This window comes from Crocodylus porosus, unplaced genomic scaffold (assembly GCF_001723895.1).
Source record: "Crocodylus porosus isolate Cpor-Errol unplaced genomic scaffold, CroPor_comp1, whole genome shotgun sequence".
NCBI classification, from domain to species: Eukaryota; Metazoa; Chordata; order Crocodylia; family Crocodylidae; genus Crocodylus; species Crocodylus porosus.
In genome coordinates, this window is record NW_017728886.1 from 215,399,534 (window position 1) to 215,417,648 (window position 18,115).

Sequence of the window (18,115 nt, forward strand, 5' to 3'; positions counted from 1 at the left end):
AGCATTATTCATGGATCTGAAATGACATAAAAATCCTATCCAGGAAGGTAGGCAAAAGAGAACAGTTGCATAATACAGCTTTCAACATATTTTAAACTTCTTCTGCTTATAAATTATATATTGCTTGGTAAATCCTGACTCATTTGCAGACAATGCCATTGACCTCAAAGGAGCCAGGATTAAATTTGAAAGAGGTATTTTTCAGGACAAACACTGTATTACACTGTTTGAGTAAACATAACAAAACTTATCTGCAACTCTGTTAATAACTATCTTTTTATTAGAGCAAATACAGTTGTGAAAACTGTACATTATACATTTTGGGTTCAAGAATTATAAATAGAGGAACTCCGTAGATAAAGAGTTAATTCTTTCACAGCAAGAAACTTTAGAGACAAAGTGACATAATTAAGTACATTGGCAGGCTTCATGTGTTGTCCAAAATGTAGTGTACATTATAACAATCAATTATAAATAGCCTTTCATGTAAAATACAGCTGTGCACATTTTAGAAAAATACCAACAATTTGTTTTGAGCTTTGTTTTTTAAAAAAAGCTTATAAATCGTACATATTTATAAATGGTACTATGTGCTTACTTAAATTTATAAACACTTTCATGAGTTGTGTTACCCATTCTCTCAAGCATAAAGTATTTTAAATAAATATTTAATAAGAATTAAATATGTCAGTTAGAAAATTAGCTCCTTTGGGAGGAGATGTGTGGTGGGCCGGGATGGAAGGAACACTTATCCATTAATCAAAGCTTACGCAGGTACTTTTAAAAATTTGTTCTAATTTTAAAAATCACTTTCCTAAATTTAAAGTAAAGCACAATTTTCTTTTACCCTTTAAAAAAAAATATACAAATTATTTTCATTTGCTCTCTTTCTGCTTTCTTCTTTATTCCACACTGGTCAAAACACAGGATTCTCAACATACTTCTGCAAAAAACACCACTGTGTTACTGCCCTGCTTTAAGCTGTTTCAAGGCTACACAATATTCAGTCCACACCTACGTTACTCTGTGCTGCATCAAAAGATAGCTAATGTAGTCATTAAGTAACTTCTCAATTAAACCATGCAAACAATTATAAAGTTTACAAACAGATTCAAAAACTATAAAATATGAAATCTTTTTCTAACAGAGATAAAATAAACCATATTCCATCCAAGCCCTTTGCTTTTTACGTTTTAAATTAAAATATTTACTTTCAAACTACCACACCACATACAGAGTCTTTAAGTAAATAAGCATGCTTTTGAGTCATATAGGGTACAATAATTACAGTGTAATGGCACATAAAAGAAACATGATCATATCATTGTAACAAAGGACTCTAAAACTACTTAAGACAAACAATCCAAATGAATTACTGAGGCTTTAATTTATTTTTTTCTGAGGTAAAATTATGGATGGACTTTAAAGACACTGAAGGCATCAGATTGATAACAATCATTTTAATAGATCTAACTGCTCTACCTGAATGTATTCAACACACAGCTAGTATTTTAAAATTCTGATAATTTACGCATATTAACTAGCTTAACTTTCATTGGCATTAATGGGCACTCAGATGAGACTATCTGCTGGCAAAGTATCAGTGTTGAAACATAATTATTCAAATCACCAACTACCACAACACCGGAGTCAGAAAAAACACCATGCAAAACTTGTATCTTTGATATTCCATCTTCCTTTTTTAATGTACTGATAACTGCCTGAAGATTCTCCCTTTTGTCTCTTAAATAATTTTGCTTGGTATTGACGCAAGCATTTGAGCATGTTTAGGAAGATATAAACAGCAGCTTAAAATTTTATCATTATCATATATTACCTATGAAAACTTAAAGTAAAAAGACTTTATAGGCTTAGGAAAATGAGTTTCAAGAATTATACCTTCAAATAAAAAAATATATGTTTACTATAACTCTCTCTTCTGCTTCTGCTGCTAGGTGCAACTAGTAAATGTTTCCAGGCTGGACTATGTACTATGTCATGGCTATACATCAGGTTTGATAAACAACAAATGAACAGAATCATGCACAAGCAAATGAAATTCAATCTCCCAGAACATTGCAGGAGATGTTAAAAGCAGCAGGTAATGGAATAAGACTGGTGAGTGATGCTGCTAACTATTTCTTCTAATGAGATAGGAGTGAACGCTGGAATCACTTCCACAGCAACAGAATCCTCTGGCCACATTCCTCTGGCAGTCGTTTTCCCATCTCCCCACTAAAAACATCAGACGGTAAAATAGTAAGGCAGCTGTTAGCTTCCATCAACAAAAAGTGCAGCTCCGTACATTTCCAGTTTAGTCACACTGCTGGAACAGATGGAGTAGCCAACGTGCTTCGCCGGCTGGGCTGCTTCAGCGGATTTGTTGTGCTTGTTTTCCAACATGGCTGCTTGCTTCAACTTTCAGAGGACCCCAGAGCCACAGATCATCAGCAGCGAGACTGATCGGGCCCCTGGCTGAATTTTCCAAGTTTCATCTCTCTTGCGTCTCATCCTAATTGCAAGCCTCCTTCCCTGTGTCTGAGTATGACTGGTGCCATTTAAAAGGCTGATGACACAACTGCAGAGAATTGTGGGCTAACACCACTAGTTGTCATGACTTCACTGAAGGGTCAAAACAGTTACATCGTTAAATAACTATGTTGAATCACATTCAGGCATAGCTAAAATTAAAGTGGGGAATATTAAAAGTTTGCAAATAAATGTTTATAATTTCAATGGGCTGTTTTTAAATTGAGGTGGATTACAGTGATCTTAAATGAAAACAAAACTTTTCTTACCTTTCCTAATTCCAATCAAGTTAGAAAATGGACAAAAAGAATGGCTAAACCAATATTCAACAGCATTACCAGGGCAATCATGACTGAGTTAGGACCCTGAAAATAAAATAAAATGGATTCTGATTACATTTTTTTTAATAAACATGTCAAACGAACTTGATGTAGCCCTAAACAAAGTGCAGGCTCTACAAGAACTGACAATAGCAAACATGTATTGATCCTGTCTTGACCATTTGACCTTCCTTTGGAAGATTAATTACATTCAAAGGTACAAATTCTGCTCTTGATAAACAAAACACTTAAACTCATTATTTCTGGCATTCAGTTGTGCTAAATACCATCTGTGTGCAAAATGCAAGGGATGCAGTAAAAGCAGGTGAGATTAAATGTGGTGTCACACTGGTTTAATCAAGTCAGGATTAAGTTGTTTTTCTGGGAAATGTGATTGTACAAATGAAAGCAAAATATTGCAGATAAAAACTATGCTAGGTTTTTATCACAAAATTCAAACCCAGCAATCTTGAGGTTAAGAATTAGAGCATAGCATTTCTTCCCTTGTTTATGTTTCTTCACAGAGTCCAGTCTCTCTCTAATGTGGGAAATATAATTGTGAATAATGTAAAACCAGATACTGGAATGGTGTTTTTCTTGGAATTCCTCCTTTTTTCTTTTTTTCCACAAGAAATATGACCAACAAAAAGATATCAAATAGCTGCTAGTAAAATAATATCCCCCAGAAATCTCTCAGTAAAGCCTTAAATTGTAATTTAAACATCTGCAGAATTACAAACCTGCTTTTGCTCTTACTGAAGTTAAATGGTACAATTCTCTCATTTTATAAATGGAAGCAGTTAGTTTTGTGGAGAAAGATGGATGTTGAAACAAAAAGCACTAGCTAAATTTCAAAAGTATTAGAAAGCTGGTTCTTACTTTTTCTCTAGTGTCCAAACCTTTATATGAAACGGATAACAAAAGTTCCAGTCCAGCTATGCACAGCATCTTCTAAGCAATGTCCTAATGGTCTCTCTTATAGTAATATTCATTTATGAATAATTTGGAATTTATACTTAGCGGAAGGTGATCCTTTTATTTCTGGTTTCTCCTTCTAAAACATTTGGTTGCTTGTGAGCAGGGATCCTGGTTTTCCCTGATAATCGTGTCCCCCCCCCCCATTTTCTCTGATAAATAAAATTGCAAATTCTCTGATTAAAAAAACCCAAATCCATGATAAAAATTAAAGGCACCTCTCTCCCCACAACAGCCTCGGCAGTCCTGCTCGTGCTGGTTACACACACGAGCTTACACAGACCAGTGTGACACTACCTGTGTGTTGCTCAAAACAGCCCCCCAGACCCCCCACATACACACACCCCACCCCACCCCAGCTCGGTGGGGGTGAGCAGCATGCAGAGGGGCACTGTTGGCCTCACACACCCCCTCTCGCGTCTCCTGCACTGCTTGCCTAGAGCAGGGGTGAAGGCAGTGGTGCCCCACTGTGTGCCTCACATGCCTGCCTGGCCAGTGGAAAGGGGCGGGCTTGCACATGGCAGCTGCCACCGCAGTATTGCACCGTGCATCCTGTGCTTTCTTGCTGCCAGCAGCAGGCAAATGGCTGTGAGGTGTGGTGGTGGCAGTGCAGCCTCTGCGTGCATCCCCACCGCTCCCCCTGGCTGGGCGGCACATCTGCACATCACTGCCCTTGCCCCCCCCTTCCCTCCTCCTGGGAGTGGGCACAGAGTAAACTAAGGTGGGGGACTGGCAGCACCCCTTGCCCCCATGCACTGTTCCCTCCACTTTCCCCACCTGCCCAGGCTGAAGGAGGGGAAGGTGTTGGCGAAAGCCCCACCAGGAGTGCCCATTGCCTGGCAGGCACTCTGTCTTCCCCCAACACATCCTCGCTCCCTCAGCTCCTAGCCAGCTTCCCCCCAATCCCTGTCCTGCAACCCTGTGGCCCCACTTACCTCTGGGAATGGAGAGTGATCCTGAGGCAGCCTCTGGTAAGTGAGAGCATTCGGTTCTGCCCTTTCCCCATCTCCCTTCCCCTCCAGGCAGGGTTAGGGGTTTCCCACCCCTTTTGCAAACAGCTCTTGCAGGCTGAAACTCAGCCAGCCTGCACAGCTCTTTGCAAAAGATGGGAATCCATGGGTTACATGCTAAAAGGAAAAATCCACATTTCTCCAATTAAATCTGTGGTTTTCTCTGTTTTCCCATGGGAAACGGAAAACCTGGATCCCTGCTTATGACCAACTTCCTCGGAGACCTGTACCTCTTAAATGTAAAGGCTAGAGACAGTCATTACACATAAACCAGTTTAAGTGATCAGAAACTGGTTCAAACCTGTAACAGAACAGATGCTCAGTGCACATAAACAAGTTTGAAAATGGCTGTAACTAGTTTAAGATGAACCTGGTTGAATGTAGTATATCAAACTTAACTGATCTGGGTCAAACTGGTTTATGCAATGTCTGACCCCTTGCTGGTTTAAGTTAAATCTGACTCCCCCAAAATCCTGGCATGCTCTCTGGGGGGGGTGGGGCTCTATTCCACAGCAGGGCTGGCCCCTCCCCTCTGCTCCCTGGCTGCAGCTCCGGCAGGGACTGCAGGCTGCTTCCCCCCACTCCCTGCTAAGCAGGAATTACCCCCTTCCCTCTGCCTGGTGGAGAGGTGTTGTTTTCTTAATGGGGCGATAAACACTGAGTTAGGAGTGATAAACACTGTTATCAGTTCCCTGCTGGGCTAATTGGAGCATCCTGCCAGGGCCTGGCCATGCCTCCTCTCAGCTCAGTGCTGTGGAAGGAAGGGAGGGTTGCTCTAGTGTCCCCTGATGTTTAGCCTGATCCACTGCAGGCATGTGCCTGCATGTCTGGGATGTCTGTGCAGTTACGAAGTGATTTAGCCTAGCCAGGTGAGACTAACCTGCAAAGACTGAATTAATACAGACTCAGGCTTTTTGAATGTCTGTCCCTAGCCAAAAAGTGAATGTGCGTTGCTAGAGAAACAAGGAAACAAAAAACCTTCCAGCCATCTCACCTATACTGTTCGTTCCTAAGTACAAAAGGAAAATGCAAATGATCCACTCAAACTTTGGGCTATGGCAAGATCACTGGATTTAACGAGGGAGTAGTAGATACATTTGAAGTTTACATAGAAGTTTTTGTACTTATAGCAAAAGGTACCTATTGTAAAAATTTCACTGCATTCAAGGACGATAATAAATATTATTAACAACTACTTGATAGTTTAAAAAACTCCCACTGTAAATTTTTATTTCTTGGAGTAGGGTAATTGGAAGGCCTATATTAAATAAATGGCATTTGTGCCAAGACTATATCAGATGGTAGTCTTAATGATATAAAAGTCTAATCCTCCTAACACTTTTTACCCAGACTAGTGCTTACTATTGTTAGTAATTCTTTCAAGACAATGGGAACAGTACTTTGAATAATATGCAGTAGAGCTGGTAATAAGTGTTTTCAAGGACTTGATGCAGAGTACGCAATACAGTACAATCCACTTATTAAGAGAGCTGCAGAGAGGCCTTTATTCTTGGAGATATGAAGTAACAATTAACAGAAGACCCTGTTTTAGTGGTGCTACTGAGTTCTAGCAGGCAGAGAGGCCGTCAAATAAATAGAAAGGACCATAGAGATGGAAAGAGGCATGCTATTTAGACTTGAATAGGGATTTAGTTGTCTCTCTGCTCACCTAGTAACTTGGCAAGTGTGAAATACTGAGTGTGATGGCCCATATCATATAGTTAGCATAGCAGTCTCTTACCCTTGGTACTAAATGGTCTAAATGGCCATTTTTCACCTGCATAAATGTCCTTTTGGGCACTTATATGCAGTTTACCATTCCATTGCACTTTATTACTCTTATTGCATGAATGTGTAAGCATACATGCATATACTTAGCATATAGAGTAGACTGTGCACTGGCTGGACAGGGGCTGCACGCCCCATATAGAACTCAAGTCACCTGTTTCTTGGATGCATGGCCTACCCACTCACCTAACTGGAGCTAACATAAGGGAGGGCCCTCCTCCTCCTCCACCCTTCTGGGAATTCAGCCAGCATATGCCTGCATGTAGCTATGTAGCTGCCTAGCTAGTACATAGCCACCTGAGTGTGCGCAGTATACGTGTATATGCTTACTGCAGGGATAAGTGTCACTGTTCTATGCAGCTGGGTAAGTGCCTTTTGGGGCACAAAGGGCACAGACCTTTGCTGTTAGTGTTTAAGAAATGAGATCACAGCTAACAGTAGATTGTAAAAAAGCATTTTGCTTCCTGCACAAATTGCTGCTAAAAGGTAAATGAAAATAGGAGTAAACACAACCTGTGTTAGACTGAAACTAAATCAGTAACAAAAGGTTTAGAGGTAAGATTTTCAAAAGTGACTAATGATTTTTAGTACTAGTTTCTGGAAGCCCAATTGTGGCACCAAAATTGCAAGCAATTTCTAAAAATCTTCCCATGCCACTAAATTATCTGTAGTTTTCCCACTTGAGCATAGTTCCTTCTCTATCCCAATCCCATTCACTGGTACCATCTGCTGCTGAGTTTATACCAGTGACTTCACTGCAGTTAACTCGAGATTTTTCATGGTTAGGTGTTGCCTCTGCCCCCTCTTGTCTATCAATCCTCCAGGATCTTCACATATTTTTCCCATGTGCCCAGAATGTCATTTACCTTCTCTTTCAGTCACTAGGAAAGAATTACAGAGTGGTTCAATTCATAGCTGCACAGAGAAGCAGTGCCCCGAGAAGCGAAAGTACCACACGGAGGAGAGCGTGGTGACACTGAGGAACTAGTAACTCAAGTGAAGCGGTTGCTTCACATCATCTGATGAAGTAAGTCCACTGCTTATGTAAGTTTATGCTATAGATCTCTAATTTATGTAGTTTATAAGGTGCATATCTGCCCTGACTTGAGACTAACATAGCTAACTACTCCTCTCTCTTCATATCTAGGCCTTGCTGAAACCAGGTCCCATCACTCATATTAATCCTACTCTATCTGATCAGATTATAAACTAATAATGAGTAAGGGTTCAGGATGCTCCCTAGGGAAAACTGCTCTCAGAAAATTGCTCCTGCAGGTTTCAGAATAGATTTATCTCACTGATGTGGTATGTCCATACTGCACACCAAAGTACACCAGAGTCCTGAATCAGTTTGGGGCCTCTACATACCACAGTAATACTGGGCCAAGATCCGCAAAGTGAGCAAGAGTTAGGCCCCTTAATTCTACTGAAAATCCATAGGAGGTGGTTGGATACCTTGAAAGTGTCTTTTGAAAATCACAGCCACAAACAATAACCAATACTGGGTGGAACTCTGACCAGTGTTTTAACCTCAAAGAAACCTTTGTCCTAATTCTAGTTCTACTCTGAGCCTTTGGCAAACAGAGATCATCTACAGTCAATGGGAGTTTTTCCTTTTGAGTTCAGCAAGTTGAAGTTGGGTTTTTTTCATTATCTATAAAACACCCTGAACTGTAGTCTGAATGGTATGACATGTACAAATCAGGTAGCATTTGGTTGAATAGTACCTTGGGGCTGAAGCTGAACTAGCAAAAGAAAGATAATGGGTGCTAGGGCTCAGCTTAGCAACAGATCACTATTTTACGGAAGCATCTGTCTTTCTGATGATCTCCCTCACAAGTTCAAACTAATGAAGATTAAAGGCAGAATCTATAGCAAGAGAGGGTCTAGGATGTACAAGAAGAGGTCTTACCTAAAGGAAGTAATCTCAGGAAAAAGTGGCAGTAAAAATTATTGTTGCACATCTTAAATAAAACACGAGGAAAAAGGGAGCCATGGTGAGTGTAATACTGAAACTAGTGAGTTTATACTGTGTTGAGACAAATGATATCTTGTCCTGTTCATCCTGGTGTATATATTTCACTTCCTCATTTGATAATTTGTACTCTGAACCCAACATGGAACTTCCTGAGGCATCTCAAAATGATCAGACAGTAATTCTAGATAGTTGTATTTTATATGTGGATATGCTATAACAAACCCAGTCTTCGCTCGTTAGACACCTATGCTCGGAGCATTAAATACATTAAGGTGAAATATCATTAATAAGAACCTTAATGCCCTGCAAGAGCTCAAAAAAGTAAAAGGCAAAATTAGTCTGTGCTGTCCAGGACTGACCAGAACAGGTACAATACAGGTGCCACAGCAGAAAAGATTTTGTTCTACATAAAACTGTCCTTTTATTTTTTAGGCAATAGTAAACTCTTGGGTAGTTAAACAGAATTAGGAAATGGAATTTCAGCTGCAATTTCTGTGTCCACTTACAGGACTTTCAAGAGTGCTGTACCTTCTGCTGTATCTTCCTACAATGAGGGCATGTCTACATGAGACATGTTAATGCGCTTAGCCTAATTTAATGTGCATGATGGGTGTGCATATACACGCACGTGCCCTTAATGTGCATTAAAAATGGCAAAATTAGGCTAATCATGCCTAAATTTGATACTTGCAAATGCAGGTATCATATTTAGTCACGAGTAGTTAAAGTACATTAGCACATGTGTAGACATGACCTGGTACTTACTTTAGTGCTGGGTCTGCCCAGCCACTAGGGGCACATGGCAGGGCTGCAAGGACTTGTTGCTAACTTTAGTGCCAAGTGCACTAACTATAGTGCCAAGTCCCTGCATGTGTAGATACCTGCCAAAAATTGCTTAATGTGCATTAGCTTAATGCACATTAAATTTAGTCTCACTTAAATGACCAGGTAGACATGCCCTTAGGGTATTACATTGTATAACTATTAGAAGTTCACAGTGAAAGACTGATAAACCCCTATCACTTGATATTCTGTGTACAGTACTGTAATAGTCTTAGGTCTATGGGATAAATGTAGCTAAGTGCTCAGTGTGGTTTTTAAACCCCACTTATTCTATGGCAGTGGTTCTCAACCTTGACAGACCCTTGGAAAATGCCATCTCTTAATTTTCACTTGTTTTTTGACTCTAGAAAAATAAGAGCATTTCTTCTGTTGCAAAAAACTCAGAAAGAATAGGTCAGAATGTTTTCAACGTTATGAATTTTTATTTGAAATCTCCTGGTTTACCTTTGTGAATCATGCTTGCACACATAACAGTGCTAATGTTGCATGGCACCCTGTGGCACGCTTGAAAGGATCCTGTGGCACCCTGATTAAGAATCGCTGCTCTAAGGGTACTCTTTTCCATATAAAAGAGCTATGCCGTTTTTTCTAGCAGTTCCCTAATTAAGCCAATATGGAAACAAATAAGCAAAAGAATCATTCAGTGCTTGCAGGCAAAGCATAAAGCATTATCTCTTCATCCCTTTGACAATGATTTTAGCCTAATCTGATTTAGCTCCAATGATTTTTCAATTCCTAGCTCAATGGATGGGTAACAGTAATTTACTGATGATCTCTGTTTGCCAAAGGCTCAGAGTAGAACTAGAATTAGGACAAAGGTTTCTTTGAGGTTAAAACACTGGTCGTGAAAATTAATGAGAAAAATCTTCAAGCAGCATTAATGGCAATTATGTACTGACCCTCTTCCTCACTCTGGTAGACTGGTGGGCTTATCCCTTGTTGATTTACTTCTTTTACAATTTAAAAAAAATGCAAATAGGCAAGAGAATTTACACAGTCTAGTAACATAGTACATATGCTGGAGAAATCAGGATAAACACACATTCTTACAGAACATATATATTTTTACATCTATAGAAAATGCCTTCATCATGAGAATAAGACCTTAAGCCATAAATTCCTTCCTTTCACACATACCACATATGTTATCAATACTGATGTGTTTAATACATTTTGAGAGAGGCAGAGGGACAGATTCTACATCAGTGGAATAAATAAACACATAAAGATATATAAATACATTATATTCTCTTAATATCCTCCCTACTTCTAGTGGGCCCTGCCCTGGTCATTAGAGAAGGTAGAATTTGGCATGCAGAGGGGCTCTACCAAATAATAAAGTCAGTGGCGGGCACTGTTCCCAGTCTTGGTTTGGTTTGGGAGGAGTGGTAGAAAAGATAAGATTTGGCTTGAAATACTTGTAACTGGGCTAAGCCAAAAATTTTAATGTTAGACTGAAATTCTGTTCATTGGTCACTTGAAATTTGGCTCCTTCATGGTAGTGTATGATTCATCCACATATGTAAAGGAACTTTACAGCTGCAGCATCACACTTGAAAGTTCAAGTTCAGCTAATTATCTATCATCCCCACCTTTTAACCCCTGGTCTCTTTCAGAGTCTATGCCTCCCAGGGTAGAGTCCTTGTCCTGTAAGCATGGCCTGCATTCTTTGTTCCTAGGAGCATGTCTTGACATGTAGCTGTGTTAAAACACACATCGTTTGCTTGCATCTATCTTACCAGTTGATCCAAGATGCTCTCTATATCAGTGATCTGTCCTATTATTGGCCACTTCCCTAATCTCTGCAAACTATATAGGAAATTATTTTGTCTTCTTTTGGGTAGTAGATTCTGGGACAAGCGCTTATCATAGCCAGACCCCACTAGAAACAAAACTGCTTAAAATGTAAATGGAGAATCATCATTAAGACATCAGTTAGCTGCATTTCAATACACGGTTTCTTTAGCCAAAGTTGTGATGATAAGTCAAGTGCCCTACAGAAGTCAATCAAATTTGTAACCTTGTATAAAAATGCAGTCAATTCAACAACATCTGTTTTCTTAAAATTCCCCTGATTGGCAATAATTAACATCTTTAGCCTGTTTAAAATATTGGCATGTTAGCTTTTTTTCTAATCCTGTGGAATTACCCTAAGTGCAGTGGTTCTCAACCTTTTTTGTACCAGGACCCATTTGTAAACATCAAAGGCCAGTCCCAACCCAGTGCCCCTCACTTCTGACCTGCTGCTCTAGCCCCTCACTTTTGGGTTGTGACCCACAGGTTGAGAAACACTGTCCTACTGTTCCAAGGCTTATTGAAAGATCAGCATTAATGATGAAGTAAGCCCCTTGGCCAACTCTTTCAAAACACTTGGATGCCAGTTATTCGGACTGGATAATTTACAAACGCCTAACTTTAAGAGGTCACATTTAATATTTGCTGAAACAGTTACTGCTAGAATGGAAAGTATGTCATCACATCATCTACCTTTCTCTCACAACAAAGAAAAAACTTGTTTGCATTCTTATTGACAATTTTATCATTTCAGAACTGAATGTCTAGGCATAGTGGTCTAGATACATTTAGAAGATACATTTAGAAGATACATTTTCAAACTTTTAATTTCCAGACATATGTCCATTTAATATTTCTATTAAAAATAAAAAAGGAAAACCAAATTTTTCATTTTCAAGGAAAAAATGATTTATTGCCTAGATTAAAAGAATACTCTTCACTTTTTGTCTAAATTTGTGCCATTTTTGAGGTGCAGTTCAGTAACATCCCACCTGAAATGTTAATACACTTGTGAAATCCTAGGCACTTCAATGGAGATCTATGTATTCTAGTTGTTAGATGAGAATGGACTCAGGCATCTGAAAACACAGCTGTTGTGCATACTCAGTGTACACTGTTTTGAATGAGAAGTGCATGCATGCTGCTGGCTGAATCTTGTCCAAGTCTGTTTGGGATTCACAAACTGTGCATATCTACTTCTCTCTGAAGGCCTGATTTGTTAGGTTACCGCCCAGCCCAAGGCTTGGTCATATATGGCCTGTGGAACTTCCTGTCTGGGATACTGATGATCCTTTTCCCTGCTGCCAAACAATGTAGCAAAGGCCCACCCTGGTGGCCCATGCTCTGTGTCCGATCAGGGGTCCATGCAGCTGGGTGGAGGGTCACCCACTGGCACCATGCAACCAGGAGAAGTGGTGGCAGAAGTGGCTGTGTTGGGAGTACTGGCCCATGTTGGTTGACCCGAGCCAAGTTGCATAACCTTGTTGATACCTAGGCTAGCCTGTAGGTTAGCCTAATAGCTAACACACATTTCTTGGAAGTGAGATGTGGGTTCAAACCCTGCAAGCTGAAGAAGGCCTAGAATCCAGGCCCCTCATTTTCTGAACAAGCGTATTAACCAGAGGGCTACTGGGACAACAATGGATAGACCCTCTACCTCTTTTGATTCAATAAGGTCATGATGTTACTGGCAATATTTGGCTGTTTTTTGGCAAGGATACCAGAATCACTCAGTTTGGGTTGGAGGCCGGCAGGTATCAGGGCCCAGCTGCAACTGTTACTTCTTTCCAACACTGTGCTGAGGTATAGCACAGTGAAAGTCCTCCTTTACTGGAGCTCATACCGCCCAACTGTGGTGCAACACAAGCAGAGCTCCCGTTCCCTGGAGCCCCAGGTAGTTGACTAGTATGGAATAGGGAGAGCCCCTCACTGCCAAATCCATGGCTCTGTAGGCTGGATGCAAAGGCTCTGCAGACTGGCTCTGGGCTAAAGGTTAAATGTTGCTTACCCCTTCCTTAGATCATTAAAGCCTAGCCAGTGGCTTTGGGTTGTGACTCTCCCACTAGTACAAACACCTAACTCAGCTTCAGGGAATTTACTAACTGCAGATGAGAAGCAGAATTCTAGACACATGCTGCTGTTTCAAACTGCCTGTCGGCTGTCCTATGCATCACCCTGTGTAGCATGATGAATACTGTATATTCCAGTTAAAAGGCACTTGTGGATCTCCATTCAAGTTATGGAGACCCAAGATGCATAACTTGTTTTTGGAATTCCACTTATGGAATGTGCATGACTTAACTCTAAGTGACACACTGTAAGGGTGAGTCGCCATTATGATGTACCTTCAAGTCGGTGCCTTACTCCTTAAATTACCTTGCATTAGGCCTGTAATGACACTTAATATTTTTAAAAAGCCTGTTAAATAGTACACTTGTTAATTTTTAAATGGTGGATTATAATGTAACTACCAGGTCAAAATATCATCTTCGTAGCTGTTTAATGACACTTTTTAACAGGGAATTTAATAGCATCTAGCATATAGTATATATAGGCTGATAGAAAGACTGCTTTTTATATGGATATTGGGGACTAAACTCTTCTGGGGTGTAACTCCCTTTAGGTATTTAAGAATTTACAATGAGAACAATTTTGGCCTGTTATTCCTGTTCTGCCAAAGTTGTAAAAATGCACACGGGTCTTCTGAGTGATACGTTATAGTAGCTTTATAACTATTTGTCCAATAATCTATCATTACTTGTTCAGCAACGGCCCTCATGGCTTTGGAAATTGCTTTTTACAAGGCCTGTACATAATGGTCCCTATGTGGATAATGTTTACGTGTGAATTGACTGCAACGTTGCATTGACATTATAAACAGTTTGATGATAGTTATCAGTGAATCCCACTGGTACTTTAAACATTAATGGAAAATTGTGTGTTAAATTCAAAAAAATGGATTTTTGTACCATTTTTAGAGATCTGTTCAGTAACTACTATGTTCTGACAGCAATCTAGCTGTATAAACATCATGGCCAAAATATGCAGTTGAGAAAGTGCAATAAATATATGTTAAGTGCAGTTTATGCAAAAAAGATGCTTCTGTGTGCAATGTTCTTGCTGTTATAGCAATGCACAGAGATTTATTCTAAAAACCTGCCACTATCAACATCTTGACTTGTGTATTTTCAAGAGAGACACCAGTGAGAGCTGGAACTCCTATTTGGGCATAATCCAGCCTTTCTTACACAGATGAAACTCCTACAATGAGCTTTGTACAAGAGATGCAGTGAGACCAAGGGGTGGTCTATAGTACTTACCGAACACACATCCACTTCTTTTTCCACTGATGAATGGGACTCATTATTAGCTGGATTCTTTGGTGCAGCAAACTCAGGTTTCTTTACTTTTGTATCAGGTTTGTTTTCTTTGGCTTCTGGCTTAGTCACAGATCTGGCAGGACTTGACTTCTGTGGTGGTGGTATCCGTGCAAGTGCTGAAGATGATGGATTGGCATCTTCATCTTCTCCCCTACGCTCATGTGGATGCAGTGTTGGATTTGATTTTACATAGTAGCCATGGTAATGATCATGCAGCTCCCCATTCCCTGTACTGCTGGGATTGTGGTAGGTTGAAAGCTTTGGCTGATATTTCACAGCTACCTCCTCCTTCACAGGTGCCTTTGAATACAGAGGCTTGTTGATTGTGGGTGTTATATTCTCACTAGCTAAAATCTTTTTTTCTTGATTGAGTCTTGCCCCTGAGCTGGAGTTTTGACTTTTCAGCTGTTTTGTAGGAGAAGACTTAACAGGAACAGGAGGGCTGTGCCTTGGGCTTGCTTCGGGAGTCCCAGGTGGTGTAGTGCCTTTTCGATAAAAATGAGGAGACTCTTTGGGGGAAGGTGGTTTTTCCTGAACCTTTTCTTCTGGTTTCTCTTTAACCTCCATCCCTTCTTGAAATTTTTGTTTGATATAATCAGGGCCTGCAAAACAGTATAACAAGATCTTAAGATCAAAACAAGAGAAGGACCTGACAGCAAAGCTGTCACATGGTGATTGTGGATCTGGAACACCATGCTGAAATACAGAGATAAAGTAACAACTTGCTTAGTTAGGGGCTAGTTTATTATAAGGCAGTTACCAACAGAAATTCTTTGTTTTGCCTTATACTTGGTGACTGGGCTTTTTTTACTACTGGGTTGATCACTTTATTGTATCAGTCTTGGAAAAGGTGATATAAAATGCACTAAATCTGTTTCCAAGTTACTGAATGGCTGAAGTTTAATTTGTTTCATATACACATCGGCTATATTTGAGTTTTTTATCTTGTATACCAATTAGTTCCCCTTATCAAGATCATATCTGTTTTTTTCCTAAAATTGAAATAAGAATCTTCCCCTTGGTCTTCACAGTCTATAGGAGGATACAACTTTTGGCTCGGTTACATGTATGTGTTTTCATTGCCTTTGTCTATGGGTGTATTTTTCTGTATAGTTAAGACACATTCTTGTATAGGCATTGGCTCTAACCCCCTCACTCAGCCATACCCACAAACTCTTGAATGTGATGCTAGTGCTTTCAACTAGCATTAGTCAGATGGCCCCTCTGCAGCACTACACTAAAACCCAAGTGAAACTTTTATTTGAGCTGATAGCACAAAGCTGTTGAGGAAAAAGACTAAATCCACACTAGTACTGGTACCTTTAAGGCAACTCTTATCACAAGCTCAGAAAACAGGCAAGCTCTCACAGAATTCATTTGGAAAGAGCTTTATAAAAAAGCTCAGCTAACTGCATCATGGAGAGCCATGGAATGTGCTCCTAAAGGTTCTAGGCACATATACACAGGTGACTGGTGCCAGTGTGAAGCCAATAAGCTGGGTATATCTTTCAGTCTGGCTGCCCACATACAGGTTAGACTGCTCCATTTGCTCATATATGCCTGTTAGTGACCTGAATTTATTCTGCATAGATTTAGTTGTGAATGCCAGGGAATGCAGTGGAAGCTCAGATGTCTTGCGGGAGTTAATTCCACACCTAAATCCAGCCCCCATGAAGTTCGGGAGCTTTTAACACTGATAAACAATTGTGTTTACAATAAAACCAAAACAACCCACGTGTCTTTTTTATTTATACTCTTTTATAATAATTTCCATAAATAAGTTGCAACTGTTGCTTTCAGGATTTGGGAATATAGTTGCTAATATAATTTTTTTCTGCTTTTGCATTTTCTACAAGGTAGCCTTAGTTGAGTTTTCTTTCATGATGGAATTTTGTGGCTTGACTGCATTCATCATTCTTTTTTGTATACTTCAATTAAAGAGACTTTAATTGACACAAGAAAGCAACATTTAGACAGATCCATCAGGAATGCATACATTTTTCATTGCTGGGTAGATGGTAAGGAGTGGTATGAGGGCATGGGAAATATTGAATGGGTCTTGCCCAGGACAAGAACTGTTTGGTGTATAATGTATTTGGGTGGGGAAGTCACAAGGTTTCTTAAGTATCTGTAAAAGTTGGTAATGGAAACCACCAGTAGCTGGGGATGAAGACTGGGTCTTAGACAAATCAGGATTTGTTTTTACAAGTAGTTTGCTGTTGGTGTCTGGGGATTTTGGGAACAAAGGACAGAGGGAGTGGAGTAGAGAATTGGTGAGATTCAAGCAAAGGAATTTATTTTTTAAATTATGACCTCACCAAAAAAGGAAATAGAGAAGTAGCCCATGTAAAGCTACTATTCTATAAATTCACTGCTATAGTAAGAGATCTTTGAAATTCCACATCCTCGAGGGGATTTCCTTCCCTCCAGACAAAGAAGCATTTGATAATACTGAGTTCCATGAAGGATTTTTATGCCCAAATACTATCAAATTCCTTAATTTGGTGGGTGCCAGGGGACGTGTATTTATCTGTGAATGTACAGTGCATAGAAATAGGTAAGAGAAAAATGTGACATCAGACTTGTTTACTGTGAAGGGAGATTGTATGTACTCTTCCTTTACAAGGAAAAAAAATCACATATAACAATTGTATCAATATCAAATGATACTGATAGAAGGTGTTATGACTTAACTTTTACATCTGCATGCTCCTGTAGTGACATGTAGCAAAACTGTTGTAGACTTGTTTCATTCAGGTTTAAAGTTAGACCAGTTTAGCTAACCTGTATTCTCACAGAATCATGCAGCTATAACACTTAGTGACTTGCAGTCCCAAGCAGCAACTCCCTTTTTAAGATGGTTACAATATCCATTTCTGAAAAGCCTTGAGAGCTTTGGCTTACAAACTGTGGCAAATAGTTAACAGTATTTTTAAAGAGCCATGCCTGTTTATGGATAGCAAAGCCTCATTAAAATAAACACTTTATAATCCACAGAAAGTGGAATCTCCTTCATCACCTAGAAAATTTTAATAACAACGTGTTAACCTGGGTCTGCAGCATGATTTCAAATGATTAATGTCCTGAATTTTTAAAACATGTATTACATTTTGTTTACAACACTGTCCCTAAACATTCAGAAGCATAAAATTGTTTCGACAGTTATGATATTCTGAAAAAAATGTATGTTTCCTTTGCCTTTTGGTTCCTCAGTCTTTATACCACATTCTGGCCATGTTTCCATGCTTTTCTCCACATTCGTGAAGGCTACAAATGTTCTTAAAAACAAGAAATCAAGCATGTAATTGCTTGTTTCCAGAAGCTTGGCCTGTAATAGAATACTACACAGAAATAGTATGTGTATCTTACTGTCAACAAGTGCATCTATTGGACCAGGTCATTATATTAATATATTACCAAGGTAAGAGTCTGATGGTGTAACTCAGATGGCATGACAACATATTTTTATGCTATGTGTGAGGGAGCGGGGGCTAGGGG

General features: G+C 39.6%; 1 protein-coding gene across 1 annotated transcript in view; it reads right to left on the reverse strand.

The window, feature by feature from the left end:
- Positions 1 to 827: 827 nt before the first annotated feature.
- The window catches only part of JPH1 (junctophilin 1), a 120,567-nt gene continuing 103,279 nt past the window's right edge, over positions 828 to 18,115 (reverse strand). Inside the window, exons 4-6 of the mRNA XM_019549373.1 lie at positions 14,558 to 15,219; positions 2,799 to 2,894; positions 828 to 2,622 (exon numbers count right to left, since the gene is read on the reverse strand). Of these exons, the coding sequence (XP_019404918.1) occupies positions 2,814 to 2,894; positions 14,558 to 15,219 (743 nt within the window). The 3' untranslated portion in view covers positions 828 to 2,622; positions 2,799 to 2,813. The remainder of the gene's footprint in view (positions 2,623 to 2,798; positions 2,895 to 14,557; positions 15,220 to 18,115) is intronic.